The sequence below is a fragment of the Bos indicus x Bos taurus genome, chromosome 20 (assembly GCF_003369695.1).
Source record: "Bos indicus x Bos taurus breed Angus x Brahman F1 hybrid chromosome 20, Bos_hybrid_MaternalHap_v2.0, whole genome shotgun sequence".
Lineage (NCBI taxonomy): Eukaryota > Metazoa > Chordata > Mammalia > Artiodactyla > Bovidae > Bos > Bos indicus x Bos taurus.
This window is the reverse complement of record NC_040095.1, coordinates 58,512,274-58,528,664: the sequence shown is the minus strand read 5'-3', so window position 1 is coordinate 58,528,664 and position 16,391 is coordinate 58,512,274. Positions and strand designations below refer to the sequence as shown.

General features: G+C 49.3%; 1 protein-coding gene across 2 annotated transcripts in view; it reads left to right on the top strand.

Moving 5' to 3' along the window:
* The window catches only part of TRIO (trio Rho guanine nucleotide exchange factor), a 363,125-nt gene that overhangs the window by 203,006 nt on the left and 143,728 nt on the right, over positions 1 to 16,391 (top strand). For both annotated transcript variants that reach the window (XR_003507150.1, XM_027519979.1), the window contains exons 12-14: positions 7,899 to 8,068; positions 9,880 to 10,054; positions 15,982 to 16,177. Coding sequence is in view for 1 of the 2 variants with exons in the window: in XM_027519979.1 (XP_027375780.1) it covers positions 7,899 to 8,068; positions 9,880 to 10,054; positions 15,982 to 16,177 (541 nt within the window). In the remaining variant the exon portion in view is untranslated. The remainder of the gene's footprint in view (positions 1 to 7,898; positions 8,069 to 9,879; positions 10,055 to 15,981; positions 16,178 to 16,391) is intronic.

The following is a 16,391-nucleotide window of genomic DNA, read 5'->3' as shown; positions in this document are numbered from 1 at the left end:
TTCCCTGACTTAGCTGGCCGAGTGACGTGGGGCAGACTGCTCCGTGGTACCCCAGCTCTCTCTGCAGAACTGGGAGTAACAGCATCTCTGAGGGTTATGGGCCATACACACTCCAGGTGCTAGCTGCCAGTAAACGTCCGTGTTTTTCCTCGTCCCTGCCTTGTTACTTGACAAATGATTTAATCATTTACAGGGTATAACCCTGATAGCTCCCTTACTCATCTTTGAGCAACAGAAACTGCTTGATCTGCCTCTGCCACCCTTTCTCAGAGTTGGTGCCTCACTCTGACCCTTCAGGTCAGCCGTCAGAACCTTGCCGGGTGCTCACCTCCAGCACCGCGTCCAGGGCAGTGCCCGGGGCAGAGGAAGCGGCTCCAGACAACTTTTGCTCCTGGCTCCGTCACGTTGGCACGTGTGGCTTTCTTTGTTTACATCACTCACTACTTTTGTTTCCAGCCAAAGCTGCAAAATAAGTGAATTTTTTTTTTTCCACCAAACAAATATGTGGAAAACCTTTGGGTTTTGGCCAGTTGGGAAAGATGGATGTTATTATCTAAAAGGAAAATTCTTTTTTCAGTTTAGTGTGCTGCTGCTGCTGCTGCTAAGTCGCTTCAGTCGTGTCCGACTCTGTGCGACCCTATAGATGGCAGCCCACCAGGCTCCCCGTCCCTGGGATTCTCCAGGCAGGAGTACTGGAGTGGGTTGCCATTTCAGTTTAGTGTAATTCATGTTAAAACATTATTTTTGTTAGAGAGTGGTTTAAAGCTGGGTTCTCTCTCAGGGCATAGTGGCTCAGATGGTAAAGCATCTGCCTGCAAAGCGGGAGACCCAGGTTCAATCCCAGGGTCGGGAAGATCCCCTGGAGAAGGAAATGGCAACCCACTCCAGTACTCTTGCCTGGAGAATCCCGTGGAGGGAGGAGCCTGGTGGGCTGCAGTCCATGTGGTTGCAAAGAGTCGGACACAACTTAGCAACTAAACAGCAACAGCAATACGGTGGGATCAGTGAGCATTTGACCAAGCATTCGACATTCAATTTGTACACAAGACAGAACAATGTGGGCTGAATGACTGTGAAAAAGAATCAGTTGAGAGTGTCAGTTAACACGCGGTCAAGACTGTCCTTATCCTCCCAAACCGATCTCCGAGGAGACCTTGCCAGGAAGAAAGGGTTTGTAACCTTTCTTTCGTAATTCACACCTGGCATGTGAATAAGGAAGTCATTTCCAACCCAGGCCCATAATCGAATCAGCTTGTTGATGAAGGGGATGTAGGAGCTGGAGACCAGTCATCCAGGTGGACCCCGTGCCCCACAGACAGATGGTTTTAATCCCTGGTGTCACATTTATAGGGGAGCAGACACTGCGGTCACCGCATCTTTAACCTGACTCCACTAACCTAGTCAGAACTTCTATGTCTATCTGGCACATCTGGAGAGATTACGCATCCAAACCCAGCCAGCCTGAAAACTTGCTTTGTTGTGTTGAGAGCGATTTATCTTGAAAATGGGCAGGTTGCCATAAAGCCAGGACAGGCTTGGTGCTGAAGCAGAAATCATGGGGCTGTATTAAAAGCCCTGGCTGGTGAGGCTGGCAGTGGGGGGCCGGTTAGTGGATGACCTCAGCGGGGCTGGAGGATATTTGCCCTGTAGACCTCTGCCCACGCATGAAGCCTGCGAGTGGGTGGGTTGGTGCAGAGGACAGGCTTATCAAAGTCTAGACCAGGGTCTGCCAGATATGCCAGATATGTCAGATAAGAAAATAGGTTCTGAGAAGATCCCAGCAAGCGTAAGTCCAGATGTGTCACAGAAATGTCATTCATGGGTTTTAATTTATGAGTCTGCTTTGACTCGGAACAGGCAGGCGACTTCCCCGGAGGTCCACTGCCCACCTTCCAGTGCAGGAGATGTGGGTTCGATCCCTGGTCGGGGAACTAATAAGATCCCCTGGGGAATGAAATGGCAACCCAACCCCTCCCGTGTTCTTGCCTGGAAAATCCCATGGACAGAGGAGCCTGGTGGCTACAGTGCATGGGGTTGGAGAGTCAGACTGCAACTAACACTTACAAGAATAACCAGGTGCTCCTGAAACCCTTCCTCCTCAGTCAGGTGACAGGCATGTGCCCCCAAAAGACCCCATTGCTCATTTCAGACTGAGGAACATGCTGCTTGTAGCTGGAAGAGTTCCGCTTTGATTCAGGCTTCCTCTGCCAGAAACAGAATCGTGTTTTCTGTGTGTGGCAGGCACCCTCTGCAATTCCGCCTGTAAATTGGCATTGAAACCGCCCACTTCTGCTGCTGGCCCTTACAGTTCCCACACGGGCCCTGCACCCCACCCATTCCCACTGGAACCTGAATGATGGTCACAAACAAGCAGGGATGTGGGCACCAGTGGTGGCGGCTTCTGTTCCCGAGGTGCTTGTGGGGGTTGAGCTCTGCCACGCCTTTGTGGTCTTTTCTCTCGATTCCCAAACTGGCTTTGCCTGTTAGGGGAGGCATACGTGGTGAAACGTTCCCATTTCTTAGAGGAGGAAACTGAAGGCAGAGAAGGCCAAGGACTTGCCCAAGGTCGCCTAGGGGATAAGGACCCTCCTCTGATCCTCCAGATGGCCCAGGCTTGTAGCCTTCACCTGGGCGAGGCTGCAGGTGGAGCAGCCCCCAAGTCTCAGGGCTTGCATCTGACCTCTTCACCGACCCAGTTAGAGACTCAGTCCTTGCCTGGGCTCCACACCCCAGTGAGCGCTTCTAGGAGCTTCGCTAATGAAGAAGGGGCTTTTTCAGGAACTTCTTCCCAGCAGAACCTTCGTCCCTTCTTTAGGCTTCACCCAGCACAGTATGCAGGGTGTGGGGAAGGGGCTGGAGTAGGCGGCACACGGGGGTCCGACCCAGCTGGATGCTGGACCCAGGACCAGGCTGTCTCGCATCTTAGCACTGGGTTTTCTCCCAAAAACCCCACCTGTCTTCCTGAACCTGGCCTGCGATCCATGTCTGTACATACCTGCAACCCCATTCTGGGCGGCGTTGACGTTCTCTGCATCGATAACTCAGAGATGGCCTCTAGAGGGCAGCATTGCCTCACTCTGGCTGCCTGGCCATCCGCTGGCTGCAGACAAGGTTCTCTTAGAAGCAGATTCCGACTGCTGAGAACTTGGGTAGACTACAGCTCCTCTCTCACTGTGGGGCAGAGGTTTATTTTTTTATTGTAAATTAGCAGCATGTACAGAAATGCAGTTTTTTTCCCCCTTAGGAAATCTGTGGTAGAAAGTTTCACAGGTATCCTAGAGACTCCATTCCTTTATTCAGAGGTTATTTTAGGCATCACAGGTACCACTTTGAAACCTTAAAAATAGACTTTGCCTGAATCATGTTGTATTATTATGATACGTCTCAGTTCATCATCAACTGGCATCAGAAATTACCTCTCTCTGAGACTTTGTCCTCCAAAACGAATTTCCTGTAGGCCCAGAGAGATGAATTCTAAAACGGTAAAGGATCTTTGGGCGTTTCAATTGTGGATTTATGTGTAGCCTGTCCTTCTACCTCGGTTATTTTTCCCTTTTCAACTGTGTGAACCCAGGATGGACCCTGGTGGTCTACTCCACACCTGGGCCCTTCACTGGCCCCACAGCCGGCTGGACGGCGTGGACCCTCCACCCTGGATGCGTGTCGAGAGGTCCAGGGTGTCGAGGGAATAAACTGGTTCTTTCCGGATTGCCGTCAGTCTTTCCCAGCATCAGGGTCTTTTCCAGTGGGTCAGCTCTTCATGTCAGGTGGCTAAAGTGTTGGAGTTTGGGGAGGTCAAAAGATTTAAATGTGGTGCAGTGTTAAATTTACGAGAATAAGTGACCTATTTTGAACAGCTGGTTGGAACTGGGGCGTGTTTTGAAAAATATCCATAGAACGCTTTCAAAAACTGATTCTTATCATCAGAATTTTTCTTGTAAGAATAAAACTATAATAGTGGCTAACATTGACTTATTTTGAAGAAATATATATCATCTTGTTGACTTTTCTCAGTAACTCCCTGAGGGAGGCATTGTTATTACCATGTTCATTTTATGGATGAGAGCTCCAAGACATAGATCCAGGTTAAGTTGCCCAAGTCACACCCTGGGAAATGTTAAGTCAGGATTGGAACTCAAGACAATCTGGCTTCAGGACCCACACATAATTGTTATTCAATATTATGAGAAAAGTGTTTTTATAAATTATTTGTGGCTATAACACTTTTCTGTTGAGATATAACTGACACATACTAGTTTCAGGTATACATCATAATCACTTAATTCTTGTATATATTGTGAAGTCATCACCTTCCCATAAAAGGTTTTTCATGGGAAATATTAAAGCAAATTAAGAGATTTCTTCTGGTCATAGTGCTTTCATCATTCCTATTATTTATAACTACAGCAACCATGAAATTAAAAGACGCTTACTCCTTGGAAGGAAAGTTATGACCAACCTGGATAGCATATTCAAAAGCAGAGACATTACTTTGCCACCAAAGGTCCGTCTAGTCAAGGCTATGGTTTTTCCAGTGGTCATGTATGGATGTAAGAGTTGGACTGTAAAGAAAGCTGAGCGCCGAAGAATTGATGCTTTTGAACTGTGGTGTTGGAGAAGACTCTTGAGAGTCCCTTGGACTGCAAGGAGATCCAACCAGTCCATTCTAAAGGAGATCAGCCCTGGGTGTTCTTTGGAAGGACTGATACTGAAGCTGAAACACCAATACTTTGACCACCTCATTCAAAGAGTTGACTCATTGGAAAAGACTCTGATGCTGGGAAGGATTGGGGGTAGGAAGAGAAGGGGACGACAGAGGATGAGACGGCTGGATGGCATCACCGACTCAATGGACATGAGTTTGAGTGAACTCCAGGAGTTGGTGATGGACAGGGAGGCCTGGTGTGCTGCAATTCATGGGGTCACAAAGAGTTAGACACGACTGAGCGCCTGAACTGAACTGAACTGAACAGCAACCATGTTCATGAGAATTTAGAAGAAAAAAAAAAAAAACTAGAGTATGTTATTCTTTATAGATGGTGCAGAAAATCAGTCCATATTCGGTCTGTCGATGAACAGCTTTTTTCATGTTGAAATCCAGTATCAGTGTGAAGTGTCACCAGGTCTGGGGGCCTCCTTCCTGACACTCGACTGGTTTTGCTCCTGAGCTGGCACTGCTAATAGGTTTGCCCATGTGTGCAGGTTACTTTATCACCCTGGGGCCTCTCTTCTTTAAGATCATAGTGTTGGACCAGCCTCTCTCTGAAATGCCTTTAATTAAAATCCTTGGATTGTATGAAATTTGCTATCTTACGAAAATGAGTAAATAATATGACACAAGTTGACATTTTAACATTTTTAGTAAAATAAACTCTTCGTGGCCCCAAGTACTTGACTAAAAGTAAGTCCTTTGCCAGCACTCCCCTTATTTTTAAATTTAGTTGGCCTATTAAAGAGCCAACTGCCAGTGCTCTGTTTTGAACTAAATGCGTGTTTAGCAACAAAAGAACTCTTACAAGGTTAGCTTGGACTTGCCTTCACTCGTCATTAGGGAATGGCTAATTAAGCTGTCATGAGAACCCACTCATTTCGAATGTCTCCAATTAAAAAGACCAACCACGTCAGGTATCGGTTGAGGGTGTGGCAGGACTGGAGCGCTCGCATACTGCAGCGGGTAGATGCGAAATGAGGCACTTTGGAAAACAGTTTGGCCCACACCTACCATGTGATCCAGCCATTCCACGCCTGGACATGTACCTCCAAGAAAGGGAAGTGCAGGTGCCTGCAGAGGCAGACACCAGGGTGACGCACGCTGGAAACAGCCCAGATGTCATCACCATCTAAGCCGATAAGGTGCGTCATCAGCACAGAATGGAATACCGCTCAATAATGAAAAGGAAAGCCCTGTTGATACACACAGTGGTATGGATAAAGTCTCAACGATGCTGATAAAAGCCAGACCAAAAAAATGAGTACCTACAAGGTGATCCTGTGAATAGAATTTTAGAAAATGGAAGCTAGTCTGTAGTGGCAGAAGGCAGGCTGGTGGCTGTCCGGGAAGGGGGAGCAGAGAGGGAGGAGGGGGTCCCCAGGGCCTCGGGAAGATTCTCGAGGTCAGGGAGCACCCGTGTCGCAGCCGCATTGCCCTTCGCACAGACCTGCATGTGTCAGAGCTCATCAAACCGTATAGAGTAAGTGCCCTACGTGCGAACCTGTATATACTAAGTCCTCTGCACGCGAACCTCCAAGTTTGGAACTTTCAAAGATGGCGTGTGTGCGTTCCATCAGCATGAGGTGTGAGTGACGTTGCAGCGGGTCCTCCGTCTCCCATTGCTGACGATCCTTCAGCTCTACCATCTCCTACCTCCTCTCCCTCCCCTGGTCAGTGACTCTTCTTGCCTGTTCACTCGATGCCAGCCCGTGTACCAGCTGTTGAACTGTTACCACCGTACCTTCCGTGGTACTGTACTTCAAGATTAAAATGTGTTCTTTTTTAATTATTTGTGTGAAAAGTATTACAAACCTTTTACAGTACAGGGCTGTATAGCTGGTTGTGTTAGTTCGGTACCTAGGCTAACTTTGTTGGACTTAGAAACAAATTGGACGTACGAACATGTTCTCAGAGCAGAACTCATTCGTATGTAGCAAACTTCCTGTATTTTAAACTTCTGTGGTTTCTTGTGTGTCAGTGAGGCCTCAGTAAAGCTGTGGTGCTCTCTCTGCCAAGAGGCCTACGTGGCAGGGCAGGGTAGGGGCAAGCCTCTCCCCGCTACCCAGACAGCCATCTGTAAGGGACTCATAAGACACCTACCTCTAGCCACCCAGGCGGTGCTAGTGGTATAAAACCCGCCTGCCAGTTCAGGAGACGTAAGAGACTCTGGTTCTATCCCTCCCTGGGTCAGAAAGGTCCCCTGAAGGAGGGCACAGCAACCCTCTCCAGTGTTCTTGCCTGGAGAACCCCATGGACAGAGGAGCCTGGTGGGCTACAGTCCTAAGGGGCAAAGAGTCGGACACGACTGAAGCGACTTAGCACAAGACGCCGGAGGTGACTGTTCCATCCCCAGGGAAGCAGGGAGCATTTTCTCTGCACACACAAACCACTTCCAAGCCACCAGAGCCCGCTCCATTTAATTAATTGTCTTTGCTGCTCACTGACCAGGGATTTGGAGGAGGCAGTAGGCTTCCTGGGAGCGGGCAAGATACTGTGTCCCCGCCAGTCTGGGAGCCACTCTTGTCCCGAGTTATCTTTACCCTCCTGGGTCCATGGACACCTTGTTGGTGGTCCTGGCCATGACAGTGACCACACGTTTGCAGCCTGCACGCCTCTCGTGAGCTGTGGCCAGGTTGGCCGTGGCCTGGGCTGGGAGCGGGAACCTGGCACAGTCGCATCCGAATCTCCTGCCGGGTGTGGAGATGGGTTGATTGCACCACGCTGGGCTCTTCCTTCTTTTCTGAGGGATGTAGAGCCCCCCTGTCTGAACTGCAGCTTAATAGCAATAATGCTATTTGTAATGCTCTGGCTAAAAGTAAAGCCATCTGTGTGCTAAATAAGAGTCAGAAGGCACGTGGAAGGATGCCGGTTCCATTTAGCAGAGGTTCTGCCATCGGTGGGTCTTTTCCATTTCCTCTTGCTCGTGGCTCTGTCGGGAGGGACTGGCAGAGTCGCTGCCCACCCCCCGCCCTTCCTTTCTCCTCTTTGTGACAGTCCTCCCCCCCCACCCCCCCGGGCTTGCTGCCTATTTGTTTTTTCACCTCGCGTCCTGCTCTGTGTTCCGCTGGCCAGCCGTGTGGGGTGCCTCCCCCGCCACCCGCCTCCCTTCCGGCTCCCTGGGAGCAGCTGCCCGCGGTCCCCTCCCCCGGGCCGCAGGACAGGGCCCCTCATGGCGCTGTCCCCGCAGCTGTGGACATGGCTGGAGGAGCTGCAGAAGGAGCTGCTGGACGACGTGTACGCCGAGTCCGTGGAGGCCGTGCAGGACCTCAGCAAGCGCTTCGGCCAGCAGCAGCAGACCACCCTGCAGGTGACTGTGAACGTCATCAAGGAAGGCGAGGACCTGATCCAGCAGCTGAGGTGGGCTGGCCCCGTCCCTGCCCACCCATCCCTGCGCCCATCCCAGCCCCCTGCCCCAGCCCCTCTGTCCCTACACCCCCGTCCCTGCCCCCATCCCAGCCCCCTGCCCCAGCCCCCGTCCCTACCCCTCATCCCTGTATCCAATCCCTGCCCCCATCCCTGCCCCTGTCTCAGTCCCTCTGTCCCTACACCCCCGTCCCAGCCCCCCGTCCCTGTCCCCATCCCTGCACCCATCCCAGCCCCCTGCCCCAGCCCCTCTGTCCCTACACCCCCGTCCCAGCCCCCCATCCCTGCGCCCATCCCAGCCCCCTGCCCCAGCCCCTCTGTCCCTACACCCCCGTCCCAGCCCACCATCCCTGTTTCCCATCCCTGCCCCCTGCCCCAGCCCCCTGTCCCTACCCCTCGTCCCTGTCTTCTATCCCTGCCCCTGTCCCAGTCCCCTGCCTCTACCCACCCCCCGGTCCCAGTTCCCCCATCCTAGCCCCTCTGTCTCTACCCCCACCCCTGTCTCAGCACCCTATCCCAGCCCCCCAGTGCTCTGAGGTCTGCGGGGCACTCTTACCCGCTCTGCTTTTTTGAACCATTTACTATAACTCTGTCCAACTAGGTAGAAAATGAATAACATCCATGCAGAGGAGACTTAACATGTCTCTCCTTTCTTTTTTTTTCCTCCTTCGGTTTTCTTTCACTCTTTTTACGATTTTTCTCTTTATGGCATTGACTAATAAATTCCCCTGGTGTCTCAGACAGTAAGAATCTGTCTGCAGTGCAAGAGACCTGGGTTTGATCCCTGGGTTGGGAAGATCCTCTAGAGGAAGAAATGGCAACCCACTCCAGTATCCTTGCCTGGAGAATCCCATGAATAGAGGAGTCTGGCGGGCTACAGTCCATGGGGTCTCAAAGAGTCGGACACGACTGAGCAACCAACACACACGATAAACTTTCTCAGAATTCAGATCTTATTAATATTTCCTTTTAACATCGACCTATTACTGACTGAAATTTCTTTACAAACCAGATGAATTTAAACCTCCCAGGACTGCGTCCTTGGGGCCCAGAGCATGCTGGTTTTCCAGAGTGTGGTAGGCGTCCCTCCCCTGCAAGTCCAGGCTCAGGCAGGCCTGGCCTCTGGTGACACTCAGGTGCTGCTTATGCGGGGAAGACAGGAGGCAGGCTGGGGTTGGGCTGCCTTTACGTGGACCCCCTGCTGTATCACTCAGGGTCAGCTTATCTAATAGTCACTGACGTCTTCCCGCGATGCTGGCTTTGCTGAGAGTCAGGCAGTCCTTCCGTGATAAAGGCTCAGTGAGCTGCTTCACACGGAAACACTCACAGCTGACCTGGTGCTGCTCTTTGTAGTAAATTGTTATTGGTCAGTCGCTCAGTTGTGTCTGACTCTTTGCCACCCCATGGACTGCAGCAAGCCAGGCCTCCTTGTCCTTCATCTCCCAGCATTTGCTCAAATTCATGTCCATTGAGTCGGGGACGCCATCCAGCCATCTCGTCCTCTGTAGCAAATAGGAATTCTTTCTTCTCCACTTAATAAGGAAGGGGGCTGAAGCTGAAGCTCCCTGGGATGATTTGTGTGGTGGCTGGCCGCCTGCTTCTGAGATAGGCTATGAGGAGGAGCGGGAGGTGTTCCTCAGCGTGTCCTGGGCCCCGGGGAAGCCTGGGGTGGTTGGGCTGGAGGGGCGGCTTCTTTTCTGAGAGCTGTAGCCCCGCTTCCTGCCGGCTCCTTCCCCCGGCCCAGCCCCCCAGCACCGACAGGGGCTTCCCTTCCAATTCCTGTTTGCACCCCCGCCTCCTCGCAGGGACTCAGCCATCTCCAGCAACAAGACGCCGCACAACAGCTCCATCAGCCACATCGAAACGGTGCTGCAGCAGCTGGACGAGGCCCAGGCGCAGATGGAGGAGCTCTTCCAGGAGCGCAAGATCAAGCTGGAGCTCTTCCTGCAGCTGCGCATCTTCGAGCGGGACGCCATCGATGTGAGTGTCCTGCCCTCGTCCAGCCCCGCCCCCCTCTGAGCCACGCCCTCCCCCACTGCCCACTCCGTCCAGGCCCCACCCTCGCCCACTGTCCCCCTTTCCGTCTGCACCAGGAGGAGGACGAGGAGGGACAGAGTGGCCCCCACCCCAGCTCGGCCCCCGAATCGGGGGCTCGGCCTTGGGGGAGGCAGGTGGGCAGCGGGCAGACACCACACAGAAGGAGAGCAAAGCGAGCGAGCTGTGAGGGTGGCGCCCAGGCAGGGCTTCTGCAGAGAGGGCTACCTTGTGCCCTAGGCTGGTCACCCTGGACCAGGCCCCCGCACAGCTGTCCCCTCGTCCTGGAGGCAGAGGCTCAGGGCAGCGATGGTCCTTCCCACCCTGTCCTCTTCCTGTCCCTCTGAGACTGAGTGCTCCCTGAGCCTGCAGTAATGGTGTTTTATGTCCCAGGAAACACCCTACCCACCCCCGCCCCACCCCACCTTTTTTTTCCCCCACAGAAATGTTCTCAGGCTGCCTGTAATTCTTATCTAAAAATCGACTATTGCACCTTATACGTGACTAGGAGAAAGGACAGGTTTCTTTTCTTCATCAGGAAGAGGCTGTTTCTTGATTTTCTGCCAGGCAAGACTTTATGTTTTTGAACTTGAGGAAGTTCAAGCAGAAGTCATTATCGCTGGATGGCGCTGAAAGTGTGTGAAACAGGATGAAAGGAACCAGAACTCCCTGGTGAGGCTGGCTTTCTGGAGCCTGAGGGCTTTATGAGCTGCTGGCAGGGGCCTGCCTGCTGCATATTCAGGTACCTCCAGGCATCCCAGGTCGCCCATGCCCGCTGGCCAGAGTCTGCAGAGCGGGCTGTCTTGTCACTTGACCTACGTTTAGGACAGAGCTGTGAGGGCAGGGGGGTCCGGACCCCGCATACTGCAGAAGACGGGCGCAGAGCTCCCTCAGCTGAGCAGACCCTCTGCCTGAAGTGGTCCTGGGTCCCTCAGCCCAGCCCCAAGTGGCAGTTTGGTATGTGGGCCCCTCCTTTCGTGGCTGCTTATCTAAACTTCTGTCAGCTTCTTATTACATTAAAGAAAGGCCTTCTTAACTGTTAACCGGTGATGACAAGGAGTTAAACTCTGCCCATGTTGCCTGGTCAAGCCTGCTCAAGGGCTTTGGTCTTGACTTTCCCATCTATATGGAGCCACGGAGAGAAGAGACACACTGGTCTCAGCTCATCGTGTCCAGCCATGGCCATGGTCAGGGTGCAGCACTGGGGGTCTCTGGGTCAGGGAGCAGCATTGGGGGGGTCTCAGGGTCAGAGAGCAGCATTGGGGGGGTCTCAGGGTCAGGGAGCAATGCTGCATGAACAGAAGAGCCTGCGTAGCTGCCCTCCTCTCTCACCTCCATTTCGCAGAAGTTACTCCTATAAACGTAGCTGCTGCTTAAATAGTTTCAATTAGGGAATACAAAGAAGCAATGAGAAGCACTATTTGAAGTATTCCTTCCAGGATATTTTGGTATTTGAAAAACAAGAAAAAGTTGGCTTTGTTTGTATTAATGCTGCTGCAAAAGGGAGAATTTTATTTTGATTGTGTTTCTTCTTTCATGAAACTCCTGTTTTAAAATGTAGTTGTTTAGTCGCTCAGTCATGTCTGATTCTTTGCGACCCCATGGACTTCGCATGGCCAGATTGCCTTGTCCCTCACCATCTCCTGGAGTTTGCTCAGACTCATGTCCATTGAGTCAGTGATGCCATCCAACCAGCTCATCCTCTGTTGCCCTCTTCTCCTCCTGCCTTCAGTCTTTCCCAGCCTCAGGGTCTTATCTAATTAGTCAATCCTTAGCATCAGGTGGCCAAAGTACTGGAGCTTCAGGGTCAGTCTTTCCACTGAATATTCAGAATTGATTTCCTTTAATATTGACTGATTTGATCTCCTTGCTGTCCAAGGGACTCTCGAGTCTTCTCCAACACCACAGTTCAAAAGCATCAATTCTTCAGCACTCAGCCTTCTATGGTCCAACTCTCATATCCATACATGACAGCTGGAAAAACCATAGCTTTAACTGTATGGGCCTTTGTTGGCAAAATAATTTCTCTGCTTTTTAATATGCTGTCTAGGTTTGTCTTTTCTTCTAAGGAGCAAGCGTCTTTTAATTTCATGGCTGCAGTCACCATCTGCAGTGATTTTGGAACCCAAGAAAATAAAGTCTGTCACTGTTTCCATTGTTTCCACATCTGTTTGCCATGAAGTGATGGTACCGGGTGCCATGATCTTAATTTTTTGAATGTTGAGTGTTAAGCCAGCATTTTCACTCTCCTCTTTCACCTTCATCAAGAGGCTCTTTAGTTCCTCTTCGCTTTCTGCCCTAAGGGTGGTGTAATCTGCATATCTGAGGTTATTGATATTTTCCCCTGCAATCTTAATTCCACCTTGTGCTTGCTTCATCCAGCCCAACATTTTGCATGATGTACTCTGCATGTAAGTTAAATAAGCAGGGTGGCACTATACAGCCTTGACGTACTCCTTTCCCAATTTGGAACCAGTCCGTTGTTCCATGTCCAGTTTTAACTGTTGCTTCTTGACCTGCATACAGATTTCTCAGGAGGCAGGTCAGGTGGTCTGGTATTCCCATCTCTTTCTTGAAGAATTTTCCACAGTTTATTGTGATCCACACAGTCAAAGGGTTTAGCATAGTCAGTGAAGCAGAAGTAGATATTTTTCTGGAATTCTCTTGGCTTTTCTATGAACCAGTGGACTTTGGCAATTTGATCTGTGGTTCCTCTGCCTTTTCTAAATCCAGCTTGTATATCTGGAAGTTCTCAGTTCATGAACTGTTGAAGCCTAGCTTGGAGGATTTTGAGCATTATTTTGCTAGCATGTGAGATGAGTGCAACTATATGATAGTTTGAACTTTCTTTGGCATTGCTCTTCTTTGGGATTGGAATGAAAACTGACCTTTTCTGGTCCTGTGGCGAGTGCTGAGTTTTCCAAATTTGCTGGCATATTGAGTGCAGCACTTTCACAGCATTATCTTTCAGGATTTGAAATAGCTCAGCTGGAATTCCATCACCTCCACTAATTTTGTTCGTAGTGGATCAGGAACCAAAAACCTAAAATGTAAATCAGGAACCAAAAGCATGCATTTCCCCCCTACCATAGCCACAGAGTTCTGCATGGCCTCGAACAAAGCCAGCATGCGCAGCCAGGGATAAGTGTTTTCCTAAGCTGAGAAATTAAGCCTACAGTTCAGTCACAGACCAGCTAAAAGAAAGTCTAAAAGCTTTTAAAATGTCATAGCCTGAGAGCCTTCTGTTTCTCTAGAGTAATCCTGAAAATGTGAAAACCTGAGCACGTTAGGCTTTGCTGAGATTTCCTCTCTTGTCTGGGAAAATGCCCCGTCTGACTGCCCATAGCAGGCATGGCGTGGTCTCATGGAAGAAATTCATGGTACCTGGTCAGTGTTTAAAAATCATGGTACCCGGTCAGGGTTTAAAAATCATGGTACCTGGTCAGTGTTTAAAATTCATGGTACCTGGTCAGTGTTTAAAAATCCCCTGTATCACTTGTATTTGAATTGAAATACCCTTTCCATCTCTCAAAAGTGAAGCAGTGTTTCCTATAGCTTAAAATATTGGGATTTCAGTCTTCAGATCGCCCGAATAAAATCTGTTCTGTTGATATGAAAAGAACAGCCAGAGCCTTATGCTAGTATCCTGTGACAGTCACAGAAAACAGCCATAGCTCTCTGTACATTTAGAAGGAAAAGGACTGTCTAAAAATTCAGGAATACATTAAAAAAAAAAAATGGTATCTGAGTTATTTCTTCAAAGAATCCTGTTCAAAAAAGCCTTGCACTTTCTTGAGCTTTGTGTTTGCCACAGGTTTATTTTCTTGACTTGCATGGTGATTAACAAGCCGTAATGCCAAACGTGGAGACAGGAATTTTTTTTTCCCGATGCTCCTTGATCTTGGCCGTCGCCAGGGTTTCCTTGTGCTCAGTGAGTGTTTTTGAATCCTGCTGCTTTTAGCACATTGATCTTTGTTTATTGTCCATTTCTTGAGTGTTTTCTGAGCCTGACGTTGTCTGTGTGAGGCACTGTGGCTGAGTCTGTAACTCATCACCACACCTAATTCTTCTCCCTCAGGGTCAGAAAGCAAACAAACATTAAGAAAGAAAATTTCCCTTAGAATAGAGATCAAGGTTAAAGTTATGGTAATTTTTTTCTTTTAAAAAGTATTTTCCTTGTGACTTCTCGGTTTATGTCTAACTTGGCATTGTTTAAAATTATTAATTTGCAAGTGGATATAATAAGTGAATTAACTTATAAATGAATATATTAATGTAACATACACATACATTATACAGACCCCATAATAAAAGAAGAAATCAGGAAGATTTGGGCAATAGGAATTTGGAGAAGCCTTAAGATTTTTATTCTTTCCCATCTCACAGCTGAATTCTGTGTAAACTCTCACATTCTCAAATTAATTTCACTACCGCTTCTACGGATAAAAGAAATTAGGATCCATGGGAAATGTAAAGATAATATTTGTTCACAAGAAAGTTTTTCCTCTTTTCTGGATTTTATAATTCTGGTCATTATTTTTAAAAAGTATATCACGTAAGTTTTCAGACCTGCATAAAAGTAGCAAAAATAGTACAGCGGCTTTCCAAGTGCTTATCCTCTGAATTCGATGAATTTGCCCATCTTACCAAGTATCCTTTAGATATTGCTGTGCTGTGATGTTTTAGAGGAAAACTCTACCAGCCGGTAGCGTTTCACTCCTAAAGACTTTGTAAGTACCTCTGAAAAGTAGGCCATTTTCTTACATGACCACATCCCAAGCACCGTGCCGGTTTAAGAGTGTTTCTTTGTTACCTGCTAACACTCAGCCTCTGTTCAGCTTTCTACAAGTGCTGCAGAGAGGAGGCACGTGGGGTCTGCTCCTGCATTTGCGGTTAATGTTTTCACCTGGAAGTGTCTCTCTCTGCCCTTCTCTTTTTTTCTGTGTGATGACTCGTTGAAGTAACAAGTATCAAAAGAACCAAGTCCCACATTTTGCCTTTTTTACTTGATTTCTACTAGGCTGTTTAACCCTGTTTCTTGCCTTGGCATTGTCTGTAACCTTACAAGGTGGATGGTGGTGGTAGTTTAGTCACGGAACTCATGTCTGACTCTTACAACCCCATGACCTGTGTAGCCCACCAGGTTCCTCTGCCCATGGGATTTCCTGGACAAGAATACTAGAGTGGGTTGCCATTTCCTTCTCCAAAGAAGGTAGATGGAAAGACCCGATCAGATTCGGGTTCCTTTTGGTTCCCAAGGCTCCACAGCTGACCCCACTTGGCTCTTCCACAAGGCGGCCTGTGTCCTGTCTGGTCCCCCTTCTTCAGGGATGCTGCGGGTAGTCTGCAATCCCAGGAGGTGCTCCATCAGCCTCTCTCTGATAGTCCATTAGGTGCTGATGACCTTGACCTGAATAGGTGTTTTACTAGGATTTTTTGTTAGAAAGAAGTTTTCTAATTTTATTATTTCTACACCTAATAGCTAGATTTAACCATAAAGAGGAACTTTTCCTCATCATTTTGTGCTTGAATAATTAGTTTTCTCCTTTAAGAACCAATTTTGAGGATAAAGCTTGATTCCTTTTAATCAGAACCAAAGAGCTTTTCATTAACTTTTTGGGTTTCAGCTCTTCTCGTCTAACGTCACTGGGAATTAATGGGCTTTTTTATAGTCAGTTAATTTGATTCAGTTGTGGTCATTTTTTAGGGTCTAACTGTCCTGTCTTTGGCCAGCAGGAGCCCCATCCACTGGCTTCTGTGTCCTTCTGACGCAGTCTCATCCATCTCTTCCTCCCTGACTCGGCCCTGAGAGGTGTCACAGCAGGCTTTCATTCTTCACGTCTTGGTCCTAAGCAGATAATTTCCCTTGTCAGATCATCTCAGACCTGGAGTCTTGGAACGATGAGCTTTCTCAGCAGATGAACGACTTCGACACGGAGGACCTCACGATCGCGGAGCAGCGCCTGCAGCACCACGCGGACAAGGCCCTGACCATGAACAACCTGACCTTCGACGTCATCCACCAGGGGCAGGACCTGCTGCAGTACGTCAACGAGGTGCAGGCCTCCGGTGAGCAGCATGGCCCGCCCGTGTCGGCTGGGGCTCCTCTCAGGGCGACGGCTCTGCGGGCCGCTCGCCCTGGGATTCAGGTGTTCCACCTGCTCTCTGAATGGAAACGTGCACTTGCTTTCACCCACGTAAAAGTGATGTTAGTCATTCAGTCGTGTCCGACTCTTTGCGACACTATGGACTGTAGCCCTCCAGGCTGCTTCTGTCCATGGGG